This window comes from Papio anubis, chromosome 4 (assembly GCF_008728515.1).
Source record: "Papio anubis isolate 15944 chromosome 4, Panubis1.0, whole genome shotgun sequence".
In the NCBI taxonomy this organism is placed as follows: Eukaryota; Metazoa; Chordata; class Mammalia; order Primates; family Cercopithecidae; genus Papio; species Papio anubis.
In genome coordinates this window covers 164,328,752-164,342,649 of record NC_044979.1, presented here as the reverse complement: position 1 = coordinate 164,342,649, position 13,898 = coordinate 164,328,752, and the positions used below count along the sequence as shown (strand labels likewise).

Sequence of the window (13,898 nt, the reverse complement as noted above, 5' to 3'; positions counted from 1 at the left end):
TAAACAATTTTTAGAAGGAATTCTTCATAGATGATGAGACTTTCTCAGTGCATCACACCGGGGCACTTCGTACCCATTTGTCCCCTTATTGGTGGTATTTGTTTAATTACTTGGTTAAGGTGTTGTCCGTTATAAAGTTATCTTTTTCCATTGGCCAATAACAAATAATATGTTAGTTTGAAACTGTGAAATGTCCTGTTCTTCCACAAACTTTCACCTAATGGTTTGAGCACCCTTTGATTCTTGCTGGAATCAGTTATTACGATGGTGATTTAAAAACTTATGCTTAATTATGAAAACAATCCAAGTAATGAATTAATTACTCATATCTCATTTTAAGTGTGATGAAACTGAGGTTTAGAGAAATTAGCTTGCCTAAGCTCATGTAGCCAGGAAGTTGTGGAGTTGGAATGTTAACTTTAATGTGGCAAAGTCTTCAGTAGAAGACTTTGATACTGGATTTCAGGTGTTCAGAGATAATAGACAGATGTCCGCTGTTCTTGAACTATTAGTTTGATGATACAGACACATATGTAAGCAAATATTATAATATATTAAAGAATTATGATGCAGATATTAGAAGAAAGAATGTGGGAGAATGGAAGACACTGGAGGAAGGCAAGTGTTGCAAACATGAGTTTGAAAGATGAGTAGGAGTTTGTCAGGCAATGAAAAGAAAGGAAGAGTTTTCAGGTAGAGAGAAAAGATTATATAAAGATCGAATTGCGAAAGGCCATCACATAGATAACTTTTTTTTTTGAGACAGTGTCTCGGATCACTGCAACCTCCACTTCCCAGGTTCAAGCAATTTTCTTGCCTCAGCCTCTCAAGTAGCTGGGATTACAGGCGTGTACCATCACACCCGGCTAATTTTTTGTATTTTTAGTAGAGACAGGGTTTTGCCATGTTGGCTAGACTGGTCTCGAACTCCTGGCCTGAAGTGATCCGCCCAACTGTCTGCTCAGCCTCCCAAAGTGCTGGGATTACAGGTATGAGCCACCATGCCCTGCCTCAGAGAACTTCGAATTTGATTTGGTACTAGGGCATGAATGATAACAGCATAATTTGGAGAAGGGAGAAGGAAGTGGGGCAAGGGAAGGAAAGAGCGGCAGGAGATAAGACTGGGAAAAGTTGAGGTTAGATGGTGAAAGATCTTGTAAGTCTTCCTTGGTTTGGTCTTTAAACTGTAGACTCAGGATTGCCACCACAAATACCTCCAGAAGGTAGGCATGAAAGAATGTAGACAAAAGTAGGCATAGTCCAAAAAAAAAAAAAAAAGTGCCATAAATAGAATTGTTTCTTAATTTTTATTGAACTATGGGTGTAGCTTTTAACATACAAAGATCATAAGAGTAACTATATTTTAAATTTAAAGTAGACATTTAAAAAAGTGCATTTAAAAGTAACAAGTTACTTAAATTGGAGACTGGAAATTTGATACCTTCTCTTTTGCCCCTAGTTATCACTTTTAATTCTGTTATTTCAGCCTCAACTCCTTTAGATTTTAGCAATAATTAGTTTTTTATTGTGTTTTGTAATAAAACTGTTTACACATGAGACTGTAGAAAATTCTGATATCCTAGAGTCATCATATTTAGTTTTTAGAATTATAATTCACTGACTACTTCCTTTGTGGCTCTTTATTCATGTACCAATGTTGAAAAAGGTGAATTGAATAATTAATTCGTTTTAATAAACTGAAAAAATAGAGAACAGCTGCTTTGCCTATGGAGTAGCCATTCTTTTATTCTTTTCTTTTTGTTTTAAATGGAGTTTCATTCTTTTTGCTGAGGCTGGAGTGCAATGGTGCGATCTCGACTCACTGCAACCTCTGCCTCCCGGGTTCAACCAATTCTCCTGCCTCAGCCTCCCAAGTAGCTGGGATTAAAGGCATGTGCCACTACGCCTGATTGTATTTTTAGTAGACACGGGGTTTCACCATGTTGGCCAGGCTGGTCTTGAACTCCTGACCTCAGGTGATCTACCCTCCTCTGCCTCCCAAAGTGCTGGGATTACAGGCATGAACTACCATGCCTGACCTATTTTCTTAGTAAACTTACTTTCACTTAAAAAAAAAAATAGAGAACCTTTTTTGGAATTAGTCTTAAATGCTACAGATTGAAAATAAATGTAATGCAGGCCATCATTTTCTTTCTTGTTCACTCAATTCAGTTTAGGAAATAGACCAGATTATTCCTTGTCAAGTGAGTCTTCCAAACACACTTTTGCTAGGTATTAGCAATTTTTTTTTTTTTTTTTTGAGACGGAGTCTCGCTCTGTTGCCCAGGCTTGAGTGCAGTGGCTGGATCTCAGCTCACTGCAAGCTCCACCTCCTGGGTTTACGCCATTCTCCTGCCTCAGCCTCCTGAGTAGCTGGGACTACAGGCGCCCGCCACCTCGCCCGGCTGGTTTTTTGTATTTTTTTAGTAGAGACGGGGTTTCACTGTGTTCGCCAGGATGGTCTCGATCTCCTGACCTCGTGATCCGCCCGTCTCGGCCTCCCAAAGTGCTGGGATTACAGGCTTGAGCCACCGCGCCCAGCTCTTTTTTTTTTTTTGAGACAGAGTCTTGCTCTGTTGCCCTTGGTGGAGTGCAGTGGCACGATCTTGGCTCACTGCAACCTCAGTCTCCGGGTTCAAGCGATTCTCATGACTCAGCCTCCTGAGTGCTGGGATTACAGGCACACGCTACCACGCCTGGCTAATTTTTGTGTTTTTAGTAGAGACAGGGTTTTGCCATATCGCCTAGGCTGGTTTTGAACTCCAGGGCTCAAGTGATCCCACCCGCCTTGGCCTTCCAAAGTGTTGGGATTACAGGCATGAGCCACCTTGCCTGGCTGGTATGAGCAATTTGAATCACACATTTGGATAACCATTGGCAAGCATCGTTATAGAGAAATAAGAAATAGATGAGTTTAGATGGGTTGTGATGTCAGCTTGGTGGTCAAACTGAAGCATTTTCTGTTTAGCTGACAGTAAGTTAATTTCTTTCAGCAGTTCAAATATTTTCTTTCTCTGTATCAACTAACCTCCTTTTAGTAGAAGACTACTATATTTTGTATCAGTCAAACAAAGCACTGACTGTGATTGAAAACAAAGGAGTCTGTATTATAGATTGACCGTTGTATTGATTTTTATGGTTGTAATAATGTAATTTTAGCCCAAAGAGGTTAGGCTAGGCTTTGGAGTATATGGAAATGAGTGTGTCCACCCTCAAGGAACTCCCAGTCTAGAGGCAGCTATCATTAGACCTGGGCCATTGTGATTGCTTAATAAATATTTGTTCAATTAATGGGTGAATGAAAGGATGGGTTCTATTTATGAGTTAAATTTATATCTTTATATAGTATACATATGTGTATACATACTATTTATATGAAAGTTGGAAATAAAAAAATTGATAAAGCAGCATTTATGAAAATTTTGCCACATGTGATACATTCTGATTTTAAAAGTTTTAGTCAATTTCTTTAAAATTCTGTCATGGTCCATTATATTGATATCATGAGCCACTAATGGATTGTATCTATGGTTTACAAAACATTCTAATGTTTAGGAAACGGAATAATTTCTAGGATCAGTATTGATGGATTCTTGGGAACAAAACCATTAATCTTTGGGGAATTTTGCAATAGATGAAATTTTAGGCTAGGAAAAAATAAAATAAAAGCTCATTCTGACCATGGGAATAGCCAAGGAATTATAAAGTTAAGTTTTGAACCCTTTCTGGACTCTGACTTTTTTCCTCCGTAATTTTCTTATCAGCCGTCAAACAGTGGCCGAGCTGCAGAACTCCTTGCCAAAGAACAGGGAACAGTGCCTGGATTTATTGGTTTTGGAACATCTCAGAGTGACCTAGGCTATGTTCCTGCTATTCAAGGAGCTGAAGAAATTGACAGTCTTGTAGATTCTGATTTCCGAATGGTGCTGCGGAAGCTTTCAAAGAAAGATGTCACCACAAAATTAAAAGCAAGTTTTCTTGTTTTCATAAAAATTATCAAGAAAATCCCTTTGCTAAAACAAAAGTCATTAGCATGTTTTATGTAAAGAAAAATGAACAATTGCTAAGTTCTTTTATAATTGTACTTTTTTCTGTCACACAGTCTTAAACTTAGTTGATATTTATTTTCTAGGTAGTAAATTAGTTTGTTACACTGAACTTTTTTAAACTGCTTTAGAATTTTGGCTGTATAATTTTTCCCGTTAGGAAATGTAACTTTGACCTTGTAACTTTAAATGAGGTTTTTTTTTGTTTGTAGATGTTTTATTTCTTAAAAAACAACTGAAGAGTTTCTACCATAGTAGTCTGTGAAGGAGCTCTTCAAACTAGTCTCATATGGCATAAACAGAAATAGTGTATTCTCCTATTACATAAATAGACAAAGCTTCCAGAACAGAACAATTAATAGCCAGTATTATGGTTGTTAATCCTAATGATGTTAATAATGACTTACTTTTAGGCTATGCAGGAATTTGGAACCATGTGTACAGAGAGAGACACAGAAACTGTGAAAGGAGTTCTTCCATATTGGCCAAGAATTTTTTGCAAAATTTCACTTGTAAGTATTAAAACTTTGCTAGTTTATTTCTGTTGTATATTTTTTGGTTGGTGTCATGGACACTCTCAAATTTATAATGTTGATTTTTTGGTGAGGGTTATTACATGTTATGTCAGCATTGTTTTGCAGATTGAATTGTTAACACTTCAGAAGAGCGTGGATATAAAAAAAGAGGTTGGGGCCTGGTATGGTGGCTCATGTGTGTAATCCCAGCACTTTGGGAGGCTAAGATGGGCAGATCACTTGAGGTCAGGAGTTCGACACCAGCCTGGCCAACATGGTGAAACCCTGTCTCTACTAAAAATACAAAAATTAGCCGAGTGTGGTGGTGGATGCCTGTAATCCCAGCTACTTGGGAGGCTGAGGCAGAAGAATCGCTTGAACCTGGGGGCGGAGGTTGCAGTGAGCCAAGATTGAACCACTGCACTCCAGCCTGGACAATAGAGCAATACAACATCTTTAAAAAAAAAAAAAAAAAGATTGGATTGTGTCGGGTTAAGAAGAACATTTAGGAAGTCTGTTTTCAGAAATTAGATTGTTACTAGAGAATTACCCTGGTGCTTTCCAGTTTTAATAAATTTTGATGATGATTTTATTCCTTGTATATTTGCTGCAGAAGAATGAGAGTGAGTTGCTTAATTATTCAAGACCCAACCTTTTTTTTTTTTTTTAATTGAGATGGAGTCTCATTCTGTAACTCAGGCTGGAGTGCAGTGGCGCGATCTCTGTTCACTGCAACCTTGTCTCCTGGGTTCAAGTGATTCTCCTGCCTCAGGCTCTTGAGTAGCTGGGATTACAGGTGTGTGCCACCATGCCCTGCTAATTTTTTGTATTTTAAGTAGGGACAGGGTTTCACCATGTTGGCCAGGCTGGTCTTGAACTCCTGATTGCAAATAATCCACCTGCCTCAGCCACCGAAAGTACTGGGATTATAGGCGTGAACCACCAGGCTCGGCCTCAAGGCCCAACTTTGAATCTGTCTTGAATACAATCCTGTCTCATTGGGAGAAGGGGAGAAAGAAAAATTAATAAATTATTTTATATAGTTTCTGATTTAAAAACCTCGAAGTTATTGATTTAAAAAAATGATTTCAGTTTAGCTTAATGCATAGGTGAATTCTTGGTAATGGGTCATTATAGCATATCCAGAAGTGTCTGTGATTGTTTTTATGGGCTAGAGCTATTTTAAATCACATTTATATTTTTAATAGGATCATGACCGTCGGGTCCGAGAAGCCACACAACAAGCTTTTGAAAAACTTATCCTTAAAGTAAAGAAACAGTTGGCTCCCTACTTAAAAAGTTTAATGGGATATTGGCTAATGGCTCAATGTGATACTTATACACCGGCTGCATTTGCAGCAAAAGATGCATTTGAAGCGGCTTTTCCTCCAAGCAAGCAACCTGAAGCCATAGCATTTTGTAAGGATGAAATTACAAGTGTAAGTTCTGGAATTATTCTGAATCTTTTTTTTTTTTTTTATTTTAAGTATTTAACGGTTATAAGCATAATGACAGCTTTTTTACTTGGGATTGTAGGGGAATGAGTAAGTATAATATTTCCAACTGAAGGCTGAGCGTGGTGGCTCACGCCTGTAATCCCAGCACTTTGGGAGGCTGAGGCAGGAGGATCACGAGGTCAAGAGATTGAGACCATCCTGGTTAACATGGTGAAACCCTGTCTTTACTAAAAATACAAAAAAATAGCCAGGCGTGGTGGTTGTAGTCCCAGCTACTTGGGAGGCTGAGGCAGGAGAATGGTGTGAACCCAGGAGGCGGAGCTTGTAGTGAGCCAAGATCGTGCCACTGCACTCCATCCAGCCTGGGTGACAGAGCGAGACTCCATCTCAAAAAAAATAATGAAAATAAAATAAAATAAAATAAAATAAAATAAATATTTCCAACTGAAGATTGCCGTTTTAAAATTCTGTTTAGTAAAATTGACCATTTTGGATCTTTAACAAAATTAACATTTTGGATTGGATCTTTCTACAGTATTTAAATTTTCCATTTTAATTTTGAAGTCTTAATTACATTTTTAAAAAGTAGACATGTTTTATATAATCTAAACAAATAACATATCTAAAAATCTAAAATTACTTTCTCTCGTGTTTCCATGATCAATATATATATACAGATCTACCTTAGTGTCTTTTTATTGGATCTCTGGTATTAATATAGATGGATGTACTATAGTTTATTTAACTCTTTTTATATTAAAGTACATTTGGATTTTTTTTCCAATTTTTATCATAACAAATGCTACTTCAGTAAACATTTTTAAGTAGATCTCTTCATACCTTTGTGGGAGTAATGCTTACTAGAACTTCTAGTAAGCATATGTTGGGCCAAAGGATAAGAACATTAAAAATTTTTATAGATAATGATAAATGGCCCTTCAAGGCCAAGTAAATTTATACTCCCATTATCAGATGAAGTTTCTCCACACTGGGCCAATGCTTTTGCCATAACTTTCTCATAAAAAGTTATCAGCCATACCTGTTTGTGGCTTTCAGTGTGTCCGTTTCTAGTAGTGTTTCATTTCTTCCCCCTTCATTTGCTATTCCCGGTATATGCACTAGAAAAACCAGACAACAAAGTTGTTAGAATTACATTGAGAAATAAAAGCAGATGAAGTAGGAGTGAGGAGGGAATTGATAATTTTTAAATCTTTGCTTGCATTTATTCCCTTATTTAGTACTCCTATGTTTCCACAACACCCTGTGTATAACCCTACTTAAACATGTCCATCTGACCCTCTCTCCCTGCTCTCCTTTTTTCTTTCAATTAGCCATCCTCCCTGTGGCTCTCCATTACAATTTAAGTTCAGATTTCTTGTCTTGACATACAAGGCTCTGCATGATCAGGTCCCTGCTTACCTATCTAATCTCTTCACCCAGCATCCCCCAACATGTTACTTTTTTTTTTTTTTTTTTGAGATGGAGTCTCTCTGCTACCCAGGTTGGAGTGCAATGGTGCAATCTCGGCTCACTGCAACCTCTGCCTCCCGGATTCAAGTGATTCTCCTGCCCTGCCTTAGCCTCCTGAGTAGCTGGGATTACAGGCGCCCACCACCATGCCCGACTGATTTTTGTATTTTTAGTAGAGACGGGGTTTCACTACGTTGGCCAGGCTGGTCTCGAACTCCTGACCTCGTGATCCACCCGCCTCGGCCTCCCAAAGTGCTGGGATTACAGACGTGAACCACCACTTCCAGCCTCCCAACACATTACTTAATTCTAGTACTCCATTTAGGTTCTTCCATTCTTCATTTCTCAGGTGTACCAAGTGTATTTTTCTAGGGAGATGGTTTGTAGCTTTAATCATATGCTCAAATGGAGTTCTCTAACCCATCTGTAACTTAAGAATCATTGGTTGATTTAAAATGCCAAGTCATAAATGTTACAAGAGTGAAGTGTCATGAGTTTGGACACTAAGAGCTTTAGGAAATGAATTTTGAGACAACTAATTTGGCTCTTCATGGGCTTTAAAAAATAAATTTGTTCTTGGCTTTGTCATGGATGGATAACTGATTATTGAACATATGGGTTATTTCTTCCATTTTAGTTTCCCTTTAGTTGGCTATGTCACAGTTCATTATGGCTATTGGCGTTGAACTGTCTCAAGTTCCAAACCCATGTATTAGAGAGGAGTTAGGCAAATGAAAATAAAAATGTCAGCATTATAGATAGTATATCATACTGTCTGTAAGACATGGGCTCTGGGTCACACCGTTAGTTCTAGTCCCACTCTGCCATCAGCTAGCAACTAGGTGTGTGACCTTGGGCAAGTTTCTGTGCCTTCATTTTGTAATCTATAAAGCAGGAATTAACTTGTACTTCATGGAGTTAAGAGGATTAATTTAGTTAATGCCTAAAATGTGCTCAAAGCTATACCTGGCACATGCAAAAGCTCAGTAAGTGTTAGTTATTGTTACTGCACTTATTTATGCTGATAAAGCAGTTCCTGGAACAGTGGACTCCCTTGTGTTACATCCCAGGAGGAAACAGACTTCTCCACATTTGAAAACCTCATACCTTCCTCTGTGATGGAGCAGCGCACAATGTATGGCGTTCTTTGTGGGCAAGCAGGCTTACAGAAAGAGGGGAGAGGAAAGCAGAGCCTAATTTCTCTCCCAGATTCACATTCACTTCATTGCTGTGTGCAAGATAATTGGAGGAACAAGTGGTCAGGAGTATTTATAGTTGCGTGGGGAAGAAGTATCTATCCTTTTTATTCCAACAGCAGCTAACCTTGGGAATTGATAGGGAAAGAAAAATTGGTAAAATTCATACCTTTCAGTTTTGCTATTTGATTCTTCTCTTAGGTAAGATGAGGTTTATGGGGATTTTAAAAATGGATTTTATTTAACTAGGCTCTGTCTGTTCACCATTGACAATTCAATAAAACCAAAGGCTTTGGTATTTTACCCCCTTTGTAGGTGCTGCAGGATCATCTTATAAAAGAAACACCCGATACACTCAGTGACCCGCAGTAAGTTGTTTTATTTCATTGTAACTCATGTTAAGGATTTATTTCACTCATAAGTAATCAGATGATTTCAATGTGACTTTTTTTTTGAGACAGAGTCTCACCCTGTCACCCAGGCTGCATTGCAGTGATTCAATCTCAGCTCACTGCAACCTCCATCTTCTGGGTTCAAGTGATTCTCATGCCTCAGTCTCCCGAGTAGCTGGGATTATAGGCATGCACCACTGCACCTCGCTAATTTTTTTGTATTTTTCATAGAGTCGGGGTTTTACCATGTTGGTCAGGCTAGTCTCGTACTTGTGACCTCAAGTGATCCGCCCGCCTTGGCCTCCCAAAGTGTTGGGATTACAAGCATGAGCCACTGGACCCGGCCCAATGTGACATTTTTAAAAAGAAGGAATAATATATGTAGAGATGAAAATAATATAATGCTATATGTGAGATGCTGTATTAAGTGCTTTTACTTGCAAGCTGTCCTGCTATTTAACTTGAATTATCTGGGAGCTACACATTTGGTTGTATTAGAAAGAGATATTTGTATATGTTTCCTGCATTTACTTTTTGACAGTTGTAAGAGGAAGTAGTTTAAGGTCTGGTTGAACATAGTTGAAGAATATAAATAGTTCTGTTGAAAGAGTAGTAAAGTATTTTGTTTACTTTATATTCTATTTAAAGTTTTAAGAGTCCTTGAGGGAAAATAGTCTTAGATGGCTTGATGTCCATTCCCTGGGATCACCCTTGTACATGCTACTAAGAACAGTATACTTTCTCACTTACCGCAAGCCTTGGCTTTTCATCTGCTTTCACTTTGTATTAGTAGTAAAGTATGTGATTAAATTTCTTTGTATGTTTACATTTTGAGGGTCATTAGCACAGGGGAAATAGAAGATAGAAATAAAGCAACTTTGGTACATACTTAATGATAAAATGTTTTAAAATGGAACTACCAGATATATAGTTTGGCTTATTCTAAATTTTTTAATATATTTATTTTGTTTTATATCAAGAACTGTTCCAGAGGAAGAAAGAGAAGCTAAATTCTACCGGGTTGTAACTTGTTCCTTATTGGCATTAAAGAAATTGCTTTGCCTTTTACCTGATAATGAACTTGATTCTCTGGAGGAGAAATTTAAGTCTCTTTTATCACAGAATAAGTTTTGGAAGTATGGAAAACACAGCGTACCTCAGGTATGTTAATCTTTTTTATCTTAAGACATTTCTCTGATTCCTTAGCCCCATCTTCTTAGTTTACGTTTTATGTTTATTGTTTATATTTAGAACTCTGCAAGCACATCTCTGTGGTAGGCCATTCATTTACTGAATTACTTCTCTTACTAGAGTGTTACTCTGTTTTTACTTTTTTATTTAGTTTGGGCCTCAGATTCAGAATTATCAGTATGAATTACCATACTCCTTTGTTCATAGCACCTTAAAATTGGTGTGTGCAAGTCTCTTCTTATTTAATGTATTTATTTTTTCCCTTTTGTCCATCTCTCCATTCTCTACTTTCACTGGCTGACTGCTCTACTATGTTTAATATATGTGCTTTTGTTTGTGCAGTTGATTCTCATCCTTCGTAGTAGTTACGTTCTATAAACTCATCATGAATACTGACTTAGTGAATACTGAGGCATTGCCCTTACGGCAAATACAGGGTTAGGTTCTTGTGAGCCTCTATTCACAGCATTTTTGTCAGTTGATAACGAATATAACCAGTACGTAACCTTGTTTTATGTGTGTTTCTGTTTAAAGACACCTTTTTTCATAGCTGTTATTGATTCATTATCATTGAACTCACGGCCAAGAGCACTAAAACTCATGCCTGGATAAAGCATATCTAACACATATTTTCTTTGGAAGGCACATCACAGCATTCTTGTGCTTAGATACAATAGACAGCACTTCAGTGCTGCTGCTTGGAGGCCATTTAAAACATGAAATCACCAATCAAAAGCACAAAAATTTGAGAAAATACTGTGAAAAGGACACTTTTTTACAGTATGAGAACTGAAATAAGGGAATGTTGCCTTGTTCAACCTCAGCTGGGAATGTGCACGTGGGTGACTCAGATTTTTTGCCATTCTATGCTTGTCCATAAATGACTACAGGACACTGCAAGTTTTTGTTGTTGTTTTTGTTTTTCCAGACAGAGTTTCGCTCTTGTCACCCAGGCTGGAGTACAATGGTGCAATCTAGGCTCACTGCAACCTCCGCCTCCTGGGTTCAAGTGATTCTCCTGCTTCAGCCTCCCAAGTAGCTGGGATTACAGGCGCCCGCCACCATGCCTGGCTAATTTTTTAATATTTTTAGTAGAGACGGAGTTTCACCTTGTTGGCCAGGCTGGTCTCAAACTCCTGACCTCAGATGATCCACCTACCTTGGCCCCCCAAAGTGCTGGGATTACAGGCGTGAGCCACCACACCCGGCCTAAGACACTGCAAGTTTTGATTTTGGGGTTACAAATACATTTTAGCAAGTAGGTGAATTGGCAAATATGGGATTTGTGACGATTGACTGTATTTTTGAAAAATGTGCTTTTGTGTGTGCTTGAGTTTTTAATTCACATAAATAGTACTGTGTTATATTTTTTTCCATTTATTTTTATTTATTGCTTTTAAAAAACGATCCCTCATGTTCCTATATGTCCAACTGATCCATGACTTCTACCTGCCTCGTAGTATTCAGAAGTTTGCACGTACCTATGTGTTCAGCCTGCCCATTCCTCCAGTGATTGATCCTGATTGCCTCCAACTCTTTACCTTCACAAGTAATGCAACAATGAACATCTTCATTCATGTGTCCTTGGATCTTAAGAAACTGTCGGAATTGCTGAGTCAGTAAAGTGTGTGCATACCTAATTTCCTAAAATAGTGCCAGATTGCTCTCCTGAATGGCTGCATTACTCTAGACTCAACCATCAATACATGATGACTCCTATACTGCATAATCTTATCTTCTAGCCTTTACTAGGCAGCATTCAGCTGCTTAATTTTTCATTAGCCTAATAGGAATTCAGGTGATACCTCTCTTTAATTGGAATTACTTTCCTTATTGGTGATTTTGCATCTCTTCAAGAGTTTTTAGCGTGTTTTCATTTTTGGGTTTCTTGTTCATTTTTCCTTTTTGGAGTTCTCTTTTTCTTTTTATGCAGGAGTTCCTTTTATAATCTAAATATTAGTCTTTTTGTCTTTTTTAAAAATTCCAATCTCATGACAGATTATCTTTTGTCATTTTTAGGCAATGCAAAAAAGCTCCCATTCTGTCACCTCTGCCATGTGTCTTATGTCAGAAACAAATCTTAATTTTGATGTGATCAAAGTCACTGATTTTTGCCTTATGAAGGCTATTCCCACCTTTAAGTCATAAAGATATTCTTATATTTTTAATTTTTTTAGCTTTATAGTTGTAGGCTTTATATTGCAGTTTTACCTTTCTAATAAAATCTTTACTTCATCAGTAATCTACCTTTTCATTTGGTGTTAAGTATGAAATTTTTCTTCATATATGGTGAGTCAGTTTTCCTAACATTACCTAGTAAACTGTTTATTCCCTGTTCATCTGTGGTCATGTCATTACAAGACATTAAGTTCTTAGATATTGCTGGGCACGGTAGCTTATGCCAGTAATCCCAGAACTTTGGGAGGCCAAGGCAGGTGGATCACTTGAGCCCAGGAGTTCCAAACCAGCCTGGACAACATGACAAGATCCTGTCTCTACAAAAAAATAATTAAAAAGTTAGCCAGGTGTGGCGGCATACTCCTATTGTACCAGCTACTCAGAGACTGAGGCAGGAGGATCACTTGATCCCAGGAAGTCAAGGCTGTAACTAGCCTTGATTGTGCACTCCAGCCTGGGGGAAGAGCAAGAACCTATTTAAAAAAAAAAAATCATACATTCAGAAATTTGCCTCTAAACTATGTTCTTATGCATTGGTCTCTGTTTCTTCTTATACTGGTGCCACTGTCAGTATGACATTATGATATGTCTTTTTTTTTTTTTTGAGACAGAGTCTTACTCTGTCACCCAGGCTGGAGTGCAGTGGCATGATCTCAGCTCACTGCAACCTCTGCCTCCCAGGTTCAAGCCATTCTCCTGCCTCAGCCTCCCAAATAGCTGGGGTTATAGGTGCCCGCCACCTTGCCTGACTAATTTTTGTATTTTCAGTAGAGACGGGTTTTGGCCTGTTGGCCAGGCTGTTTTCTTGAGACGGAGTTTTACTCGGTTAGTCGGGCTGGAGTATAGTGGCACAATCTTGACTCACTGGAACCTCCACCTCCCAGGTTCAAGTCGTTCTCCTGCCTCAGCCTCCCAAGTAGCTGGGATTAGAGGCACCTGCCACCATGCCTAGATAATTTTTGTATTTTTACTAGAAATGGAGTTTCACCATGTTGGTCAGGTTGGTCTCGAACTCCTGACCTCAGGTGATCTGCCCACCTCAGCCTCCCAAATGGGATTACAGGCATGAGCCACTGTGCCTGGCCTTGTGATATGTCCTAATACCTGCCCAAGTTAGTCACATTTTTTGGGTTGTGTTCTTTTTTTTTGAGATGGAGTCTCACTTTGTTGCCCAGGCTGGAATGCAGTGGCACGATCTCAGCTCACTGCAACCTCCGCCTCCTGGGTTCAAGCGATTCTCCTGCCTCAGCCTCTCAAGTAGCTGGGATTACAGGCACCCGCCACCACGCCCAGCTAATTTTTGTATTTTTAATAAAGACAGGGTTTCGCCATTTTGGCCAGGCTGGTCGCAAACTCCTGACCTCAGGTGATCCACCTGCCTTGGCCTCCCAAAGTGCTGGGATTATAACATGTATGAGCCACTGTGCCTGGCCAGAACTTTATTCTTTCATAA

The 13,898-nt window shown here is 38.6% G+C and overlaps 1 protein-coding gene across 4 annotated transcripts in view; it reads left to right on the top strand.

Annotated features, from left to right (window-relative positions):
- Positions 1-13,898, top strand: part of LTN1 (listerin E3 ubiquitin protein ligase 1) — a 66,565-nt gene that overhangs the window by 2,192 nt on the left and 50,475 nt on the right. For all 4 annotated transcript variants that reach the window (XM_031665685.1, XM_017956490.3, XM_031665683.1 and 1 more), the window contains exons 2-6: positions 3,765-3,968; positions 4,460-4,558; positions 5,770-6,000; positions 9,000-9,052; positions 10,057-10,237. In XM_031665685.1, coding sequence (XP_031521545.1) covers positions 3,765-3,968; positions 4,460-4,558; positions 5,770-6,000; positions 9,000-9,052; positions 10,057-10,237 — 768 coding nt within the window. The remainder of the gene's footprint in view (positions 1-3,764; positions 3,969-4,459; positions 4,559-5,769; positions 6,001-8,999; positions 9,053-10,056; positions 10,238-13,898) is intronic.